Source organism: Cupressus sempervirens, chromosome 10, assembly GCF_028749045.1.
Source record: "Cupressus sempervirens isolate cs-2001-9-10 chromosome 10, ASM2874904v1, whole genome shotgun sequence".
In the NCBI taxonomy this organism is placed as follows: Eukaryota; Viridiplantae; Streptophyta; class Pinopsida; order Cupressales; family Cupressaceae; genus Cupressus; species Cupressus sempervirens.
Window position 1 is genome coordinate 982712413 of NC_143127.1, and position 20817 is coordinate 982733229.

Genomic DNA, 20817 nt, shown 5'->3' on the forward strand with positions numbered 1-20817 from the left:
GTCAAACTCATTGACCCATGTTTCACGAGTAGTGATTCAACATGAATCCATCTCTCATGAGAATAAATGGAACACTTATCACTCATTGGATCTAGGTGATGCTTACAGGGGTGAAGCACCGGGACTTCCCTAGAGGTCACCCATCCCAGTACTACTCCAACCTGAGCGCGCTTAACTACAGAGTTTCCAACGACCTCCCGGGAAGTCCCGGTGCTTCACCCTTGTGAGCATCACCTAGATCCAATGAGTGATAAGTGTTCCATTTATTCTCATGAGAGATGGATTCATGTTGAATCACTACTCATGAAACATGGGTCAATGAGTTTGACTCTAAATCACACAGTTAAATCCTGATAGAAATATCACAATTTGACTTGCTGTGGAAATCATCTCCTACTTATCAAATTGAAAATACTTGTGGCTTCCAGTAAGTGCTTTACCACCATTCAGATTTCCATACTGAAATCTGTTACATCTTTAATGTCCTTGTTTGGTGCTAATGATATCTTGATGAGGACTCAATGATCCCATATCGATGCCAGTGCACCCAAACCACTAGGAGCCATAGCACAGTCCTTTACTTGCATGTTCCTCTAAATTGCCCTTTACATTTGCTGGTGGTGATAGAATCAGAAAGTGGAGCACCCACTTCCTCGCCTGTGGTGATGACAGTGTCTCCTCCATTGAGAGAAATTACGTGCGACCAATTGCATATCTCGTGGGTCTTCACCCGGTGTTGTTTGTATGCCAGGTGAAGCCCAACAAAAGGACTCAATAGTGCAACACCCAACTAATGCAATTTGACAGATAAAAAATCCTACACACAAACATGACCACATTAGTAGGTTACAAGAAAAATAAACAAATCAAATGGAACCTCCATAAGTCATGGAACAACCATTCCAGAACATTGCCAACTAGAGTATAAAATGTCACCCAATCCCATGTAACTTCAAAAGGATGAGGGCAATTTAAAATGAGTATTAACCAATGCAATAACAAATGGTAATGTACACTGAATGAACAAAGGATTTAGTTTTGGGTCCAATATTCTTTTTTGGGCCAAACCCTGGATCTGAATGATCATTGACATGATCGTTCCATCCCAGCATTGACCAAAAATTTATCAACCTGATTACATTTTATATAGCAATGATTGAACAAACTATCCTCAAAAATGTTATGAAGGGTTTCTACTTTTTCCAAAATTTTTGTATCTTCCAATTTAGGCTAGCTATCTTACTCAAACATTGAATTGGAATAGATTAATCATCAGTTACAATCAACTTTCTACAGCTTAGGGCTGAAACCATAGAGAACTGAAACCACTGCTTCCCTCTCCGTATCATTGTTCATTTCAGGCCCAAGAAAAATGATCCTCATTTTAGAAATCAGCCTGAAGAGTCTTTAAAAACCTGCCAGCCCCAGATCACTTCTTGATATATCATCAAAATTCATCTTTGAAAACCCAATAATTATTCATTTGAATGCTCTTATTATTGATTACCCCATGAATGGACCCAAAGCATGTCAAGGTTTTACAAGAATGCATTGAAACTGTTTTACTTAGAAAAAAGTGAGTTACATGCTAAAATTTGAAAGTTTTGATTAGAAGATGGACATTGAAATGGTTTGTTTCGATATCATCAGTTGTAAATGTCATGTTAATATCTGAAGTTCTTTGAATTGGACAGTGGGCCCCTTGTCATACTGTTGCTGCCTCACCGCTTCTCATTGCTTTTGAATTGCTTCTTTGCACATATCTTGACAGCCATTATGGTAGGCATGCCAAACACCTATAAATTTCAGTACAAATCTAGAGGAATATTGTATATATTTTTGAATATCTTATCTCTTTTCAGACTGGGAAAAGTAAAAGATGGTTTATATTAATTATCAACTCATAGCCAGGTGTCTAGTGTGCAAATTGCATATTGGCATTATATTGGTGCATATAGTGTTTCATTAGAAATAGTTGCTTCTAGATAATTGGAATTGGGGAATTGCATAGCATGACTTAAAGGCAGACTGTTTATCTCATGCAGTGTATGGAATACGTATAGTGAATTTGAAGATTGTCTTTCTTCCGTTGCTAATATTTGAAGCCATTATCCTTGTTGACAATTTCAGGTACTTTTATTTTTCAGCTCCTTTCTTACAGAATTTAACTTTTTCGTATTTGACTAAAATGAAAATTAAATAAACCTTGAGTTATACTAAAATGAAAATATAAAGTGGGCAATCATACACCAGAGAAAATGAAGCTAGGATACAAATCTAAATAAACACAAGTAGATGGGTCGTATAGGTACATTGATTCAATTTTTTATTTATTTAATGGATCAATGAACATTAATCTAACAAGAATCATATTCTCTCTTTATCTCCTCTTTAATTTTAGCACGGATGCTTCTTCGCTTTTATTTACTTAGGCAATAGCATTAATGAGAATGTTTTAATCTCAATCATTCTTGGTTCTTTTGGTCATTTGTCACCATATTATGAACGAAATCTCTCTCTGGAAGCTTCTAACAAATATAATTAATTAAACCCTGGAAAAAGATCTGACATTAGATAACTGTATTCAATGATTTTAACTTTTACTAATTTGTGCACTTGGAGCTGTTGACCTCTGCTCTTATATTTGTTTACTGCTATATCCGACCTCTGCTCTTATATTTGTTTACTGCTATATCCGATAAGTGGAATACATGAATTCATAATAAGATAGCAATGCACACCAGATAGAGGAGTGAGATATATCTTTATTCACATATGAAATTAGTACAGAAGAAGACCAGAGATATAATCAGCCAAGGATTGGAGTAGTTCCAACTAAATCGTACTTAAAGGACCCAATATATTTAAAGGACCCAATTGTTGCCAAGAGAAATATAACTGTCTACCAATCGACACTTATAACTACCTGAGGATGACAAACGGACAATGTTACTGTAATTAAAACATAATGATAGACATTCTGCGCTGACTAAACTTTTTATCTATTTTTTCATTTGTTTGCTCTAGTTTCCCAATTTTACAATTGTGTAGGTAATGTTTATACAATTTTGGTCATAATTTTGTTGCCATAAGATGCATAAAGCTTGCACAAGTCTCAATTTCAATGCTTAATATGTTTACAGTTGCATATTTTAGAGGGGACATAATCAGAAGCACATTTCACCTGTAAAGACCTTTTAAAGTACAATCATTTTATTTGCAAAGAAGTTATTGATACTCCTTAATATCAAGATAGGGTGTCTGGTTGCAGTGTGATATATCCAAGGATGTACTGCATGTTATTGCTTTGATTTCTATTAAATAACAGATATCACTTCACCAACTTTTCATTTTGCTATTCATCCTACATAAAAATTTAATGGTTTTGGTTGGCCAAGCAGGATGTGTAGAGCTTTGATGCCTAGTGATGAAGAAAGCATGACCGATGAAGCCATTTGGGAGACACTTCCAGTAAGTACAAAAATATCTGATTACGTTTCAGTCACAAGTACTGCGAGTGAGATGGTTCAGAAATCCATGCACGTAAATATATAGCAAACAAATTCAACTGGTCTGAACAACATTAATAATGCAAAGTTCAGAAGAAATGGTCTATTTAATTGATTCAGTACACACTTTAACCTACAATAGGAAGCCTATGGGACCAATTCAGGAATAGGAACATCTGATAAAATATAATCTCCTTTTCACTGTTCAATTTCTTTTGGAGAAAAATGCAGTGTGCAGAACATGACATGGTACAATTTATCTCTTGCATGGTAAAGAGGATCCTGTAAGAAAATAAGAATTAACAGCTGTTTTTCAAATAATTATCTGGCAGACAGGCTTTATCTCTCACATACTAAAGATAACCCGTGCATCTTGCCATTCTACATAATTTTAAAAAAGAAGAAAAAACAAGTTGATTCTCAGGCCGCTGATTCGTTTTCTGATCGTTGGCCAATATTTGGTGAATGAAAATCTAGTGCGAGTGCAAGTGTGACCTCCTTATTTATATTTTTTTCTTGTTTAATTTTATTGTTAATATAAGCTTTCACTTTCCAATCTTTTGCAGCTTCTTTCCTGTCTTATGTTTAACTTTATTTAAAAGATTTCATTAATCTTGGTCAAGTATACCTATCTGAGATGTCCTTTTTGGGGTGATTCTAAATCTTGCCCTAGAATCACATGTTCAATTAAAATAAGAAACATAATTAACTAGAATCATATCGTTACCAGTACAATGTCTTTATTAAGATTAAACCTGGTTTAGATACTGCAATCAGGTTAGATAATACCTGGTATATAATTGATAAGAGTATTATTTCTATTAGGGTTGCATGCCCAACAACAAATATAAGTGCATAGATATCAATAAATAATAATTATATTAATCTATTTAGATAAATCGTGCAATAGCTTTTGAACTTTAGGAACCAAGCCATCGACAATTCTATTTCTTATAATCAACCATGGTAGGGTTTGGAGAGGAAAAACCACAAAGGGTACTGGAAGAGTGTTCAGCCCAATTAAGCCCAAGAACATGCAGCAATCAACTAAGACAGTTTCCCTTTGGCCGACAAATGGCAGGAATATCCAACTAAGACAATTCCATCGGGGGTGGTCAATTTAAGGGAACTTGGGATATTGAGGAAGAATGTTCAGCCTAATTAAGCCCAAAGACAAATCACACCTTGGTCCACAAATTATAAGAACATCCAACTAAAACAATTCCATCAACTGGGTTGGCCTACCTAATTTGAGGGAAGAAGGCTTATTGAGGAAGATTGTTCAGCCATATTAAGTCCAAGAGCATGCACGATCCAACAAAGACAACTTGCTTCTTGGCCCACAGATGGCAAGACCGTACAACTAAGACAATTCCATCCACTTGGGCTTGCCTACTTAATTTGAGGGAACTGGTCTACTGCCTCTCTCTAGCATAGTTCTTTCTGTTCCTGTATGTTTGCTTTTGGGAATAAAGAAAGATAAACTTAATAGATTCATTATAGAAACATAATAAATTTATAAAGTTTATTAATGTCTTGGGAAAAGATATTTAAAGAGTATAGATACAAAATAACATTTATGCACATTGCATACTCTAAGCACACATATCAAACATATACTTTCTAATGCATGCTAAGTATTTACTATATGGAAATATGGGTGTATTATGAAAGGCAGGTTTTTTTCAGCAATACTGTGCCTGTTTTTATCTTTCTTCATTCCTTCCTCCAACGAAGTCTTCAAAATTTTACACCTTTATGTCCATATGAAGAGAGAGAATCTTTCGAAGATTCTAACATTTGAGAATGGTCTTAACTCTTCTTGACAACGCCTCTTCTAAACTGATCTCTTATTGCCATCACTTCAAATCCAATCACTGCCTTTATATATATATAAATTTCTGCTTTAGGTGTTAATAAATCAGTGTATTAGTTAACTCACTGTTCATTATTGAAGATGATCACTGCTTTATGGATTGCTGGGCTTTAATTGTTGCATGCTTGATTGGTGCACATTTACTTTACTCATTTTGAGGCGGGGGAATGACAAATTGTTAATTAATATCATTCATTCACTAAATACATGCCTTATCGATTGTATTTGGGGTGATATTGAAATTAGAATTAGTTGATTGAAAATAAAGTAATTCCAAAGGAGACGGAGGTTCTTTATAAAAGGAAATACAAAGATGATTTTTCTAATAGAAACAATCGTTAAAGTGGAAACAGAAAAATACAAAACTATGCAACTGACACAAAAATGAGAAAGTTGCTATCTAAACTAATTTGTAATGTCCCCTTTATTTAGATTGCCCCAATTTTGTACTCGAATCATAAATTCCTATTAAAATAAGCATTGTAAGATGGTTAGAATTATATCTTTATCACTGAAAATGCCTTTTAACAAGGTAAGTCCTGGTTTAGGTTTTGCAATTACCAAACAAGGGACAGGTGTGTGGATCCACGTACACAAATAAATATATTGTTAATGTAACATAATCCACCGTACGCTTTACAGTCTGATAATTAAAAGAGATATATGATTCTAAACTAGGGTTGAGACAACAATAATCAATGCATATTTGGATTTTAGGAGTCCTACTTATAGCATTTAAGTTCCATATAGGTTACCCTCACAAGTCAGTGCCTTTTTATGATGCAATCTATGCCCATTCCAGCATAGGCCTTATCTAGTGCCTTTGTATGATCTAGCCCTTTCCACTGCACGCCTTACCCAATGCCTTTCTATAATATAGAAAAGTCCATTCGACCACAGGCCTTACTTATTTTGTAAGATACTAATCTAATAAATACTCTAAATTATTACAGACTCATGAGTATATGTATAAATCACATGCAATTCATATAGCAGACTAAGGGTGGTAAAGTAGTGCATATATCAATAAGCACACACAGACACACAGAGATACATACACATCAAATATTCATCTATAAGATTATCAGGCGATGATCTTCTTTTCGTCTTTTGCGTCTTTCCAAAAATTTGTCGTAAATTCTTAAAGATCTTGCAGTTATTCTTTTTTTTCGTCCTTTTTAGGCACAGGTTTGTGATGTGACTTTTGAGTCATTGATTTTACTCTCCCAAAAAGAATCGACTCTGGTCTCGGTATCCAATGGTTGATTGCTGAAACTTTTCGTCATTGAAAACAGACAGCTCCTTTTACCATATATATATATATGCGCGCGCACACACACACACACCTGTCAATACATTTATAGCTGCAGATTAAAAGATATGCATATGCATATAACTCTGGCTTAGGTAGAAGTATCAGATAATTACTTAATCTTATAGATGAATACTTGTGTATCTCTGCATGCACACACACACACACACACATATATATATATATATAGCAAGTGTATATATATGTATATATATAGCAAGTGTATATATATGTATATGTATGTATGTATGTGTATGTATATGTATGCAGTGATGTATCTCTGAAACCTTTGTGTTTCAGAATTCTTAGATTTCTTGCCCATAAATATGTGACTAACTTCATATAATATTGTTCCTGATTCGATGCCTGGTCTGTTGATGTCTATCCCCACAGTATATTGAATCTTTTCATTGCATGTTGTCAGGTATTAGATGCCTGATCTGCTGATGTCTATCCCCATAGTATATTGCACCTTTTCATTGCATCTTGTCTGGTATTGATTATCAATGCCTGAAATTGACCATCACATTGTATGGGACTGGTTTCATAGCCTCCTTCCATTATCTGACAAGTTCGACATTTTGTTATGTCACTGGTTACTTTGTTTTTGGCTATGTAGCTTGTAGATGAAATAATATTCAATGGAGGTGGAATCCCTACACTGTGTCATATCAGGAGCTTGTTACTCCTATTGCAAAATGCTATACCCCTTACTATTGAGTGAAGCTTTCAAGAAGTTGATTGTCCTATTTTTATTGCCCTTCTGATGTAGTTCAAAGGCTTCTAGAGCGTAGTGATTATGAAACCAATTCCAATGCTACTTGAAACAGATATTAATGTGCTTGGTTGAGTTCCCATACAGTCTGTGTATGATGCTGATGTAGCTTATTAGTGCTTGATATTTAATATTGGCCTGCAATGATGTAAAGGGTGTGTACTCCTCTCTTCCTCCCATCCTCATTACTCCCAGCAACTAGCAGAATTCCTTCTCCTCAATACTTGTGAAGGCTATTGTAGAGAAACCATTGTATTGTTTGTTATGTTATTATATTGATGTTTTACTTTCAAGTTTGCTATTAATGTTTGGGACATATTAATGTAGGTTATAATACATTTCAAATTTATATTATGCTAGTATTAATTAATATCTATTTCAGATGTATGTAAATAAATTTATATTATATAAAGATATTAGGTTTCCACAATCCATCATAATGCTAGTATGCTTTTGGGAATGATTTTGTATCACTTTTTGCCTCCTTGAGCTCCCTCATTCTGATGATGAATCATGTAGTATGATCCGAAAATGTTGATATTAAAAAATGATACACAATCATTCCTAGAAGTCCACTAGCATATATTATATATATTATATATATCTAATAGTGATATTATGATAATATATAATATATCAAATAAATAGTATTTATTTTATAATTATATTGTTTACTTATTAAATCAATATTTTCATGTTATTATTATTTTTTCATTAATATCATATTTTTAAATTTATTTGTATATTTTCAATATTAATATTTTTTTATATTAAATTCTTATTATTTAATGATTATTTTTTATTAAATCCTACTTTAAAACAGAGACATCACATAATTAAACAACTTAAGAGATTTAAATGACCATTGGAATGTAAATAGTACAAATTTATTCTAGTACCCTTTCATAATGATCAATTTATTGACTAACTACCCTAAAAAAGATTGGATAGAATCTGTAGGTCGTTTGGTCATGAATTCATAAAAGAGTCACTCCTCTTCAGAACGTTCTGTTGATATGAATCTGCTTTTGAGACCCTCTTTAGTTGGACTTTTGATCAGCCTACTGTTTTCAAGAAAACAATTGTATATGAAGAAGTTTACCACAAACGTGGCATGTGGCAATCTTCTTGAAATCCTTGTCAGATTAGTTTAGTCTTTTTTGCTGAGTGGACTTGCCTTGTCTTTGTCTTTGGCAGTAAACACCTTTCTCAGACTGGCCGTGACATTGCTGCTACCAAATTGTTGTCTCCACCTGGCTTGTTGTAGTAGCTTATTGCACAATTCATCAAACTTCAGGTCAATAATAGTGGATATAATGTTGAGAGTTTCAATAAAGTGTTCATAGGACCATGGTAAGCTTTTCAGCATAATAACCACCATACCCTCTTTTTGCATCTTGCAACCAGTGACCTTCAATTGATCTCAAATATCCTGGATTTTCATAAGATGCTACTACAAAGACATCTTATCATCCATTATGATTGAAAAGATCCTATTCTATTCTTCAGAAAGAATGCTCTACCCTTGTCAGATGTCTCCTGGAGACTCTTTATATGCTTCCGAAACTCTGCAGCATTTTTGCCAGATGACTCTTTCAGAAGCATGTTGTTGATGACTAATAACTTCAGCACCATAACTGCTTCATGATTTGCTTATTAAACTTGTCCTAGTCTTTGCTTGCCAGTTACCACTATAGGGCAATTAGTGTTACCTAGAAAAATCTGGTTTAGACACCAGTACTTGAAAATAGAGAGTATCCTTCGCTTCTAGGTATTATATTTCTTACCGTTGAAGTGCTGATTGGTTTCCAACATGATGGTGGTCAACGACGCCATCCCTCCGATTGTTCAATGACCTGAAAACAAAAATCAGCTTCTCAAAAAGCTTTGATGCTGATTTTCTGTCAAACCTTCAGCAATCGCTGGTACCGTTTGTGAAAAGTCTGATTATTGAGGTCAAAATTAGTCAAGCCCTTCTGGCACAAATGCCAAGCTGATCTGTAAATGAACTAATTTCTTTTGCAAAATCAGTCAACAGCACTAACAATTTTGTCAAAAAGCGGTGATTAATAACTTCAGCAACATAACTGCATACCGATTATGCTCATTAAACTTGTCATGGTCAATAGGGTGAGTAGTGTTACCTAGAAAATATGGTCTAGACACCGATACTTGACACTAGAGAGCGTCTTTTGCGTCCAGGCAGTGTAGTTCTTACCGTTGAAGTGCTGATTGCTTTCCAACATGATGTTGAACAATGACGCTATCCCTCCCATTTTTCCAATGACACAAAAACAGAGATCAGCTTCTCAAAAAGCTTTAATGCTGATTTTTCTGTCAAACCTTCAGAAAGCAGCTGGTAGTAATTGTGAAAATTTTGATTTATGATGTCAAAATTAGTCAGTCCTTCCTTCTGGCACATTTCCCAAGTGATCTGCTAAAAAATCTAATTTCTTTTGCAAAAATTAGTTAACAGCATTAGCATTTTTGTCAATATATATATTTTTTTGTTGCAAGAAAATATTGTCAGAAACCCTACTCAGAAACCCTACCGGAAAATCTAGAGGAAACGCACAAATTGTTTAACAATGTTGTGCAAAACTTGAAGCCCAGGAGAAAAAGCTCTTGGTATTGGGCTTTTTTCCGCCAAGAAAAGCCAAAAAAAATTGCAACTTCTTCCTACCACAGTAAAACCTTCTGCCATCATGTGTGCAGAAATCGTGACTTTTAACCCTAGATGTAGAAAAACAATCTTTAACTGAGATCAGAAATAGAAAGATACTTAACTACCTAACTGACATTCAAAAAAGCAGAAAAATGCTAACTAAACTAAATCGTTGGACTTCCATAATAGTTCATATATATTTTATTTGTTATTTGGTGGTTACGGTTGGGGGCATGACTCTCGATCTTCAAGAAACAAAATAATAAAAGCTTCCCTCTTTGTTAAGCTAAGTTAGCAACCTTGCCAAAAAAGCTAGATGATTCTAGCTACAATACACTTTGGGATTTCAATTGCAACCAATTTACTACCTAGGGATTTGGACAGGGCAGGATATTTTCAGCCATATCTGTTCGGAATTGTGCCTGCGTACACCCAGTGGTGGCAATTACAATTCCAAGCTTCAATCACCATGGTACTCTCACCACACCTTGTAAAGTGAGAGTGTTCAAGCAAGTCCTGTGACTTCTGAATGGAAACAATCTGGCCAATTTGAAAAAAGTGGAGCTTTGATGATCTCTTGAAATTTTATTGTGACTGTAGGTCAGAGGCCACGCCAAAGCCCACAAGAGTGTGCGGATTTTTTTGAGTTGAGTGTAATATTTCATGGAGGAGGAAACACGTTGTTTTCACATTCACAAGGTTCCAAAAGGTTTATGACCAGCCAATGGTCAAATCAAATGTTTTGATGATGTCAAGTGTTTTTGAAGGGTTTGTGAATGCTCCTTTTTCTGAGTCTTCTGAGCAATGTATTTGCTTGCTCAAGCTTTGTTTACATGTACTGACTGCGATTGTAGCTTTGTACCTCGGTAAGCATTGTTGTCAACATGGTTTTGTTCTGCTAAACAAAATCTTGACAGACATCTTTGTTGTTCTTGGCTTTGTCGTTTTTTGGTTGGATTTGATTTTTGATACGGCTGAAATGTGAAGGCATAGGAAGCTAGTAAATAAACAAGCCTGGTCTTGCTTGGGAGTAGGTAGCTTACCTTTTTCAGTGCACTTGAAAGCAACTAGAAATCCACTTTTATGTTATAAGAGCTCTTAAAGCAGTGATTGTAGGTTAAGAATGTCTTAAAGCAGTGACTGCAGGTTTAGAATATATGCTGTGATCATCTGAATGCTTTGCAGAGTAATTTTAGAGGGTCATTCTGATTTGTTTTTGGAAGAAAAATATTCACATACCTTTTATTTGCTATAAAGTCAAGAGTGGAAGATATCTTCGATTTTTTTCAGATTTAAACGCAGATTCATTTCCTGGCTACTCGACATGATTACATACGTTATGTTTCGTGGAAACCTAGACAACACTAGTGGCATGACAGTAGGTGAAGGCTGGAAGTCTGCTGGTGTTGAATCTGATGGCATTATGGCGATATTATTCAATTTGTTGCCATGCTTCATTAAGGGCAATGCTGAATTAATAGTCATCAAAACTCTCTGTCAGATGAACTGTCAAATTAGTCTCATGCTGTGAAGAAAGGAGCCCTTTCAGACTTCCATGTTGGATCTTGTTTCTTCAGTAATAATATTACTTTAAATAATCCTACTTCATACTTTGATATTGCTCTAGCATTTAATGCGGACTACATTAAATATAACCTGGATTAGTGATTGTATTATTTAAATACCATGTCATTTGAGTATGACAATTTAATATGGAATTAGTATACTATTTTTAGTATTTATGGTAGTTCATTTAGCATATGCATGATATGTGCGGAACTTAATTACTGTTTTTGTGCTGCAAATATGTATATAATTATAAATTTAATTACAATTAAATTTATAATTGCATACACATTAGAGAGAGAGAGAGAGAGAGAGAGAGAGAGAGAGAGAGATGTATGTGTTTAGGAGAGAGAGTTGTGAGTGAGTGAGCGACTTGAGGTAAAGATATATATGATAAATATAGGGAAGTGATGGTTAGAGGGGGAAGGGGAGGGATGATTTAGAGAGAGAGAATTGGGATGGGGACACATATTAGGTAGAGAGATAAAGATAATAATTAGGGCATGGTGTGGGAGAGAGAGAGGCAATGGTTAGAAGGGGAGGGAGATGGAAGAAAAGTAGAAGGGGGAGTGGGGATTAGATGGGGTAAATATATAAAGAAAGAGGATAATTAGGGCCCAAGATAGATGGAGAAGATAATGAGAAGAGGAAGAGTAGAGTAGAGATAGAGAGAGAGAGAGAGAAAGAGGTAATTATAGGATGTTTTATGTGAGAGAGTGATACAAGGGGATGCGGGTGAGACATGAGGTGGACATATAGTGAGAGGGTGAGAGATAAATAGACATGAGAAAAAGAGTTCTCATGGCTTTAATATAACAATTGACAAAGAGACTAGATATTATAAAAATTAAAGTCTTGATAGATCCTCGACTTCCCTATATATATTTTATATAACTATTGATGACCACTTCAACCTTTTCTCTATTTCAAATTGTAATATAAACTTAATGATAAAACTTATTTTAGTGTTAATGCAAACTAAAACTCTAATTTCAATCCTAAATTTAGTTCTAATTACTTGAATCAAAACATATGTTTTGATCATATTAATGATCATATATGTGGTGACACAATATTTTGGATTAGAATGATAATAATAATATATTTCATTCTTCCTTGCGAGTCCTATAGCTTATATATATTTTATTTATATAAAATGAATCGAGATATATCCTTATTGAGGCGCCTATTTTCATAAATTATCTCCGTGCAATAGTCGTCCGAGAAGGATATCTCTCGGGTTATTCTATATATATAAAATGTATATAAGCTAGATATAAATTTAATATGTTCTGTGTATGGGTGTGCTCAGCATGTACCTGGCCCTAAATATATTCTGTGATATTGTAAATATTAAATGTGATTCTGAGCCAGCAACGTAGTTGTAAATCCCAGCAGGCTTAGCTTGTGGTTAGATTAAAAGGAGAGTGATTTTATATATATTAGAAAAAAATCATTAGCTTTTGCTCTCTATGTTCTATAAAGGGCCATGCAAGGTTGATATCCCCACAACCTTAAGAGCTTGTAATAATTTTATATATTAGATTTTCTTCTTAAATAATAATTACTTATTGAATAGAATTTATTTAATTTATCTTTTTAAAATTGGATTTAAATTACCTTTTTTATTGGTATATGTTTTTTTGCACCTGTTACACGCTTAACCTTGATGGGCTCATTTTTTTTCCAGCTATTTCCTTATGCCTACTTAGTTACAATGAATGGGTGTGTCCCTACATGTTCATGCCTATAAGTAAGGAAGAAAGAAACTCCTCCAAAGCACCTTAAATTTTAATATTGGATTCATACTATAATTTTCATATTATTGATGGTCACTCCCTCAAATTCGCTTTTATTTCCAAGAAATATTTTAACAATGTCATTATGCTATGATAATGAGCATCATATTTACTAAATACAGTAAGGACTTGCTCTTGGTCTTAGGTACAATAGACTAAGAAATGGATAGTCTTAACAACAAGAACTACAATTCCAGCAACTCGTATTGGTGGTCATTGCACACTCAAATAACCTTTGTGATTGGCAAGGTCATTGGCAATTCACGAATTACAGCTTTTGACTCTTAATGATGCTACAATCACTATGGGACTATAGTTATACAAGACTTCAACTGTTGTTGTTGTATCATTTGTCAAGTTATAACATGGAATATTTATCTCATCTCCTTCAACACATTACTGGTTTTAGAAAGTGAGGAAAGATAGAAATGCAAAGAAAGAAAATGTATTAATGTCAATGGATGACCAAAAGTAGGTCAATGGGGCTCAAGAGACAATAATATACAATATAAAGTTCTAGGAATAAACCCTGGAATGGTCTTGCCAAGTAAAATAACAAAAAATAAAAATTACAAAATAACAAGGGACGGGCAAAAAAAGTGGTTTAGAAATAGGTGCAAATAGCCAAGAAAGGGGGACAAGAACCTCATAGGGAAAAGAGCAAATTTAGAGGAAATCTAGAGATCATCAAGAATCACTTTCTAGACTAGTAATGATGAAGCCGCTATTGCTATTGCTGATTGTTGTGAAAGGGCCAATACAATATCAAAAAATGCTCCTTAAAGAGCATTGTCTTGAGATGGGCACAACATTCTCTTTAAGTTTTCATATGAATATTTAAATTTCCCTATATATTTTTAAATTTTTCTATAGTTTAGCCATCCCCAAAAATGGCTCCAAAATTTTGGGACAAGGAAAACAGCCCCCCTGGTTCTTGAAAAATTGGGTAAACACAGGTGCATATCATTAATTGTGTGAGTGTGGAAATTGGATCAATTTTTGTAGCGATGCAATATTGGATTAGCAAGTTGAATTGACAAGGTTGGAGAGAGTGATGAAGAATTTATTGGAACTTCTAAGAATAAGAAACATTCATCTAAATTGTAATCTATCAATTACTATATCAATATATTACTCGGAAAAAGCTGTGATAGAAGGAAGAGGAAGGCGATCTCTACAAATGAGAAAAATATAGTGGTATGCTTGATGAATTTTTGTATGTACATGCCATCATATTTCGTTTGGCAAGGTCTCTCATTTCAAATGTATGTTGAGGTTTGAAGTGATGGTTGGACCCTCTCTTTGGAGAACATAGATTATGTATCTCCCTTGACAAACAATATTTAGAGGTTAAAATATTGATGGAGGAGATGAGATAAACATGGATGGGGATTGCTTGTTGCATTGTTATGGATGAGTGGATTGAAATTTGATATTGAATACTCATTAATATTATTGTTACAACATTCTTTGACTCCAACATTTTTAGAGCTATTGATTGCTTTGGGAAACATAAGGATGTTGATTACCAGTTTACTAGTTGGATGAGTAGAATGCTCTACATTTCAAGGTGTTTTGTGAATAGTGGGAAAAATGAGGAAAAGAGTGCTTAATGCCACTTGGTGGTCTAATATTAGTTAAAAATATTTTAATTAATATGTTTGAATGTTCATTTTGTTTTCACTGTTAACCATAATTTACATCATTTATAGTGTTAATGTCATAATTAATAAATGTTGCTTAGAGTTACATTTGCTTTACCATATCATCTATTGTGGGGGTAATTATCTATGTAGATACAAACTCTCCTAGCCTTGAAGAGATATATGCGACTTTTGATAGCATTTTTGATCAAATGAAGCAAGCGATTTGTGACAAGGATCATTAAATTCAATTATTTGAGAAACATACTATGCTGAGTGTCACAAAGAGACAAAACACAATGAAAACCCTCTTTGTATGGCTGCTATGCTCTTAATTCCGAGTCTTATATACCTAGAGCTAGTCAAAGTCTTTCTTTTGAAGATGATGAGGTGATGGAGTGCTTTACGAAAGTCCTTTGTAAGATGTACAGTTTTGAGGATGCAAAATGACCTCAGTTTTTTGATCTTTAGGGTCCTACATTTAACAAACCAAAAGCTAGGATCCATTGAGCTACCAATGCACAAAAAAAACACTATTGGGTGGTGGACAGTTTCTGGGAATGAAACATTAGAGTTGAAATCTAATGCTGCCTTTTTGAAATAAGATTTAATAATGAATAATAATAAAATTAAAAAACAAAAATAAATAAATAAAAAAGTCAAAAGAAAAAAGAAAAAAAGTATATCGTCTTAAATTGTAAGCACTTGTGTGCTGTACAATTTAATGGTTGTTTAGCACCTTCCTTAGTGTATTTGCATTATACATTTGCATCATAACACTTTACAATTATATGTAAAACACACCTAATTAAAATTAAATCACTTTACCTCTTTAATATATGTAAAAATTGAGATAGGATTTAATCTCTATGCATTCTCTTCTATTTTGCCTCTTTAATTTGTGCAATACATGAGGTAGGATCTAAACTCTACGTATCCTCTAATTTTCCCTCAATCACAAAATTCATTTCCCTTCTAGACCTCATTTCACCTCAAAATTCAAATCAATCAGAATTATTTTCAGATCTAAACCTTACACTGTTGGATCTCCCGTGGCTCAAATTTCGGGGACCTGATTTGACCCATACTTGGTATGGGTTGAACCTAGTTCAACAACAACCCATACCTGGTATAGTTTTAACCTATTTTGACTGTTCCGGCTTCGGGGTCCAGACCTATTTCAGTTAATTAAAAGGATTTGCAAATCAGTGGCTGTTTAATTTGAACCCCCCAGGATCACTATAAAAGCAACCTAATTGCTTCATTTCGGCATAAGAGAATCAAGGGAAAGGTGGACACCCCCAGTTTGATTACGCAATCAATTGCAAGGTGAAAGCCCTATTTTGATGTTATCCCTTGAAGTAAGGGTTGACTATTGAAGGTCTCATTCTAGCATTCCAATGAAGCATCTACAAATTGAAATCAAGCATTCAAGGTATTATTTTCTACTTCATGGTGTTTCAAATAGATTGTGAAGATGACTAGGTGCACTTTTGCTCTTGGGGCTTGGTTTTATTTCCTTTTTTTCTTCAGATCTTTACTTTAGTACTTAATATTTACATGGTCACATGCACATGCATTCAAGCACATATTGTTTGCATTTACATGTTAGGGTGTCATTTTATTAACATATAGGGTTTGATCTAGGCATTTGCTTAGCTCATTTACATTTTAGACATGCAATCTAGATTCGCAAGCACATCGCACTTTATACATTTCCTGACGACTCTTGGTAGAGGTGGAAATCACCAAAACAAGGGGATTGACTAAGGCAAACCCTGTATAGCCACACATACATATTTGCAATTTTTAGAGTGTAGATACAGCTACAGATCCAGAAAGCCAATTAGAAGATCTGTTCAGATCTATCTTTCTGATTCAGATTTTGACAGTATCAGTTATAGGTTGAACTTGTTTTGACCTGTACCAGAACATAACATAAAGTCTTAGTTTACAAAGGTGTAAGTTGCAGTCTTCCAGATTAAAAAATCAGGACATTCTGAGACTCTGACATATAGAAAATCAGCCTTCAAATACCTTCCTTCGAGGAGAACATCCAAGGGAAAACAATTTGGAGAATAGTACGCTATTCTCAAAGGCAACAATGTAAAATGGTATGTCAATCATTACGTAAGGCGGTGACTCTTCCACCAATAAAGTACTAAGGGGGGTTTGTTCCAAGCATTCAAAGGGATTAATTGTGTTGTGAATCTTGGGAATAATTGAAGAATACATCTTAAGGAATCATCGAGGAAGAATCAGGCACAACAATCAACAAGAAACATACTAAAAAATCGAGAATGTCCTTCCGATTACAATCATTGGATCAGAAGCAATTACAAAAGTCAAACAATAAGATAATACCTAAATGAGGCCTAGGAAAACAACAGACCCATGGGTATTTCAGATCTGTTATTACTAGTGTTAGCAAACAGTTTTTCCCCCTTGTCAGTTAGTGTGCTTTTAATAACAGGAAAAACTAATTCACCACAAATGAGCCTTACAATCTCCTCTTTTTAAAAAGACTCTTTGTGTTTAAAGGCATAACTCCCTTTTTAAAAGGATTAATCATGATAACCTTTATTACAAAAGAATTTGAATTAATAGCTCTTTTAACCTGAAAGAACATAAGGTAATTAAAACATTCTCTCATAAACATAAAAGAATGCTGCAGATTCAAAAGATAATAACTTCGCAATCTATGCGACACGACATACATTAATGTGCTTCTCTGATTTCTGATCAAACTTACAGAACAATAAAGATGGATGTACACGTCACTTCAGCAAATCAATGAAAGATGCATCGTTAGAATGAGATTGAATTCCACACGAAATGCAATCTATCCAAATAATCATACCATCAAATGAGAGATGACAAGGGAATAACCATTTGATTAATCACCATTCATCATTAATTTACTGTCATAATTCACCAAAAGGATGCTTATCAATTGTATCAAAATAACTATAAGTATTCTGTTCAGAGAGTCGACCCTTCAAAGATCTAACTAAACAAAATAAATAGTCACGCAGGGCTTCCGAATCAGTTTTGAAAACTAACTCCACAAGGAGTTACCAACTGTCAAATAAAACAAAGTCTTTAGAAATACTGGCCAAAGAAAATAAAACAACTATGGCTGGTGGCCCCTAGATCCCTAACTAATTGCTAGCTATGTTGCGGGCATCAACATCCAGTTTCCAGGTCATAGAGAAATCACCACTGGCTTCTTTCCAAGCTTTGTGAAATGCTAGAAAGTTGATCAGTTTGTTCTGTTGAGGGACACCAAGTTGTTCTAGGCACAACTTCCACATCATCATAATCCGATGGAAGTGCTCCAACTTTTTATCTTGTGCTTCTAGGTGGTCAATGCAGAAGATCATCATCGAATCAGCCCTGGCAACTATGGTGAGATCTTCAAGATAAACTTCCTTCGCCTGCTTCGATGCTTTTGTTTTTGAAAGGAAAGCCGATTCCAGCTTTTTGGAAGTTTTTCCCTCTTGGTCGATGTTCTTTATAATCTTTACATCAATGCATTTGATATCAGCAGTCAAGATTTCCTTCAAACAATTCATCTCCTTTTACAATTCTGCGCACTCATCTAGGGATTGTTTGATTACAATGTTTCTCCATTCGAGATTGGCTTGAGCTATGAACAAGAAATCTGCACTAATGTTGACTCCAGGTTTTTCAACTAAGAACTTTTTCACCCCATATTCTTGGACTGTAGAAATATCGATGATATATACATCCCATTTTACCTTTTCAAACATCTCAGATTCCAAAGCAATCATTAATTTCTCTGCTCTTGCATTGGTGTTGGTGAAGTGAGAGAAATAGCCAATTGCTTGAGCATTCACTGCATTTAACCATTCATTGTAAGCATGTGCGATTGACTTGTCTCTTTTGACTTGTTCAATGAAGCCTTAATTGATGGGGGAAGTAACATCTATTAGAGATATTGCACTTGGCAGGGTTTCTGTATTTGGATGTTGGAAGTTCATGTATATACTTTGCCATTTTACGCAGGCACTGCTTAAGTTCTTGCTTATCTCTTTGATCTTTCCAGATACAATGAGAAATCATGGAGTTGCCAATAGTCCATATCTTCATGTCCGCAACTCTAGAGGCGGGGCCAAGGATGGTCTTTTTGATGGTATACTATAGAAGCACATTATCAAACTCTTGTCATCTGCTAGCTTTACAAAATCTGGTACCCAATGCCCTGTCTACTTATTAATATCTAACACAATTTTGATCTTTTGCATCTTGGCTTTAGGAGCTTTTCCAAGGCACTTCCTCACCATATCTTCGACTGGGAGGTTTGTAGGAACTAGACTTCTCTTCTTACTTAATGACAAGTCGAACTAATTAGGAACAAAAGAACTATCCTCGGGAGGAGTTTGAAAAGCAGGGGATGCACTAACCGTCATTGAACTCAAGGTCTTTGCCCCTTCTATAGCTTGCTTACTTCCCTGATCTATTTCACCACTCAAAATCTCAACCGTAGATCCTTCCCTTAGGTCTATCTCAATTGGCCTTGTATGAGATTCCTCAATAGAGCTCTATTGACTCAACTTCTTCTTGCTACACGAGTGAGTCCACTTGACTGAGGGAGAGAATTGAATTGAACTTTGAACAGTTAGTTCAGGTTCAACTCTCTACTTTGGAACACCTGTAGTGTGAGAGGGGACAATTTTATTAGTATCACAAATAAGATGAGTTGAACTGGGGCTTGCAGACGCTTCTTGAACACTAAGGACACTTGGTGCTGGCTGTCCCTTGCTCGTGAGCCATTATTCGGTTTTGGTTATTACAGGCAAGGTTTGGGTTTTCAATTCATCTTCTTCTGGTGTCGACCAGTCAACAGTAGGTAGAGGGTAAGCTTCAACTTGCTTAACATACATTGGATCAGCCACTTTCTCATTTATCTCCTCAATAGCCCCTAAGATGTTGAGTTGAAGATTAAAATCTTTGACTTGCTTCAAGATAAGCCTTGACCACAATCTTTTTCTAACCTCATAGTCATCTTGGCAATCTGCCCAAGAATCTTCAATCTGAGGGATGTGAGAGAGACAAACGCATCTCAAAATATTTCGATGCAAAATCCTAGCTATCGAAATTGGGGTGCGAAGCATAGAATGAGAGTTTCATAGTCTTAATCTCCACTTTTAGACTTAGGGCATCTTGGAGAGATTTGCATATGTAATGTCCAACTTCCATGGGAAAGGTGTAGCCAGAGCCTTTTTGGGCTTTACAATTTTTCTCCACTTCTGTCAACTGTCTGCATACTTAATCAACACATAATGGTCTAGGTAGTGTCAGGGTAGCCTGAAAGGATTTCCTTCATATCCCCCAATCTTCAAATATGTGAATTTTGGAAACTGGATGAAGAAATTGCCAAAGATGTTGACTAGCTAGGTTGCCTCCTCAGATAACCTCCTATTCTCCTTCACCTGAAGCACAAACACAAGTTTGGCAAGAAAAGTATCTTGAACTCTCTTGAAACCTTCTGGGTTTTTATCCTTCTGCAATAGGGGGTAGTGTTCATAAATAGGCATGTTCTAGTTTCACACTTGATCAGGAATGCCCTTTCATTCTCTTCCACAATCCAGAATATAAAACAAATATTATGACATGCAAAAACCAGAGGTTGCAGACACTTGGGAAAG

At 34.9% G+C, this 20817-nt stretch overlaps 1 protein-coding gene across 1 annotated transcript in view; it reads left to right on the forward strand.

The window, feature by feature from the left end:
- Positions 1-20817, forward strand: part of LOC149537264 (uncharacterized) — a 114098-nt gene that overhangs the window by 10654 nt on the left and 82627 nt on the right. The window contains exons 3-5 of the mRNA XM_089807602.1: positions 1695-1779; positions 2046-2130; positions 3402-3471. Of these exons, the coding sequence (XP_089663728.1) occupies positions 1695-1779; positions 2046-2130; positions 3402-3471 (240 nt within the window). The remainder of the gene's footprint in view (positions 1-1694; positions 1780-2045; positions 2131-3401; positions 3472-20817) is intronic.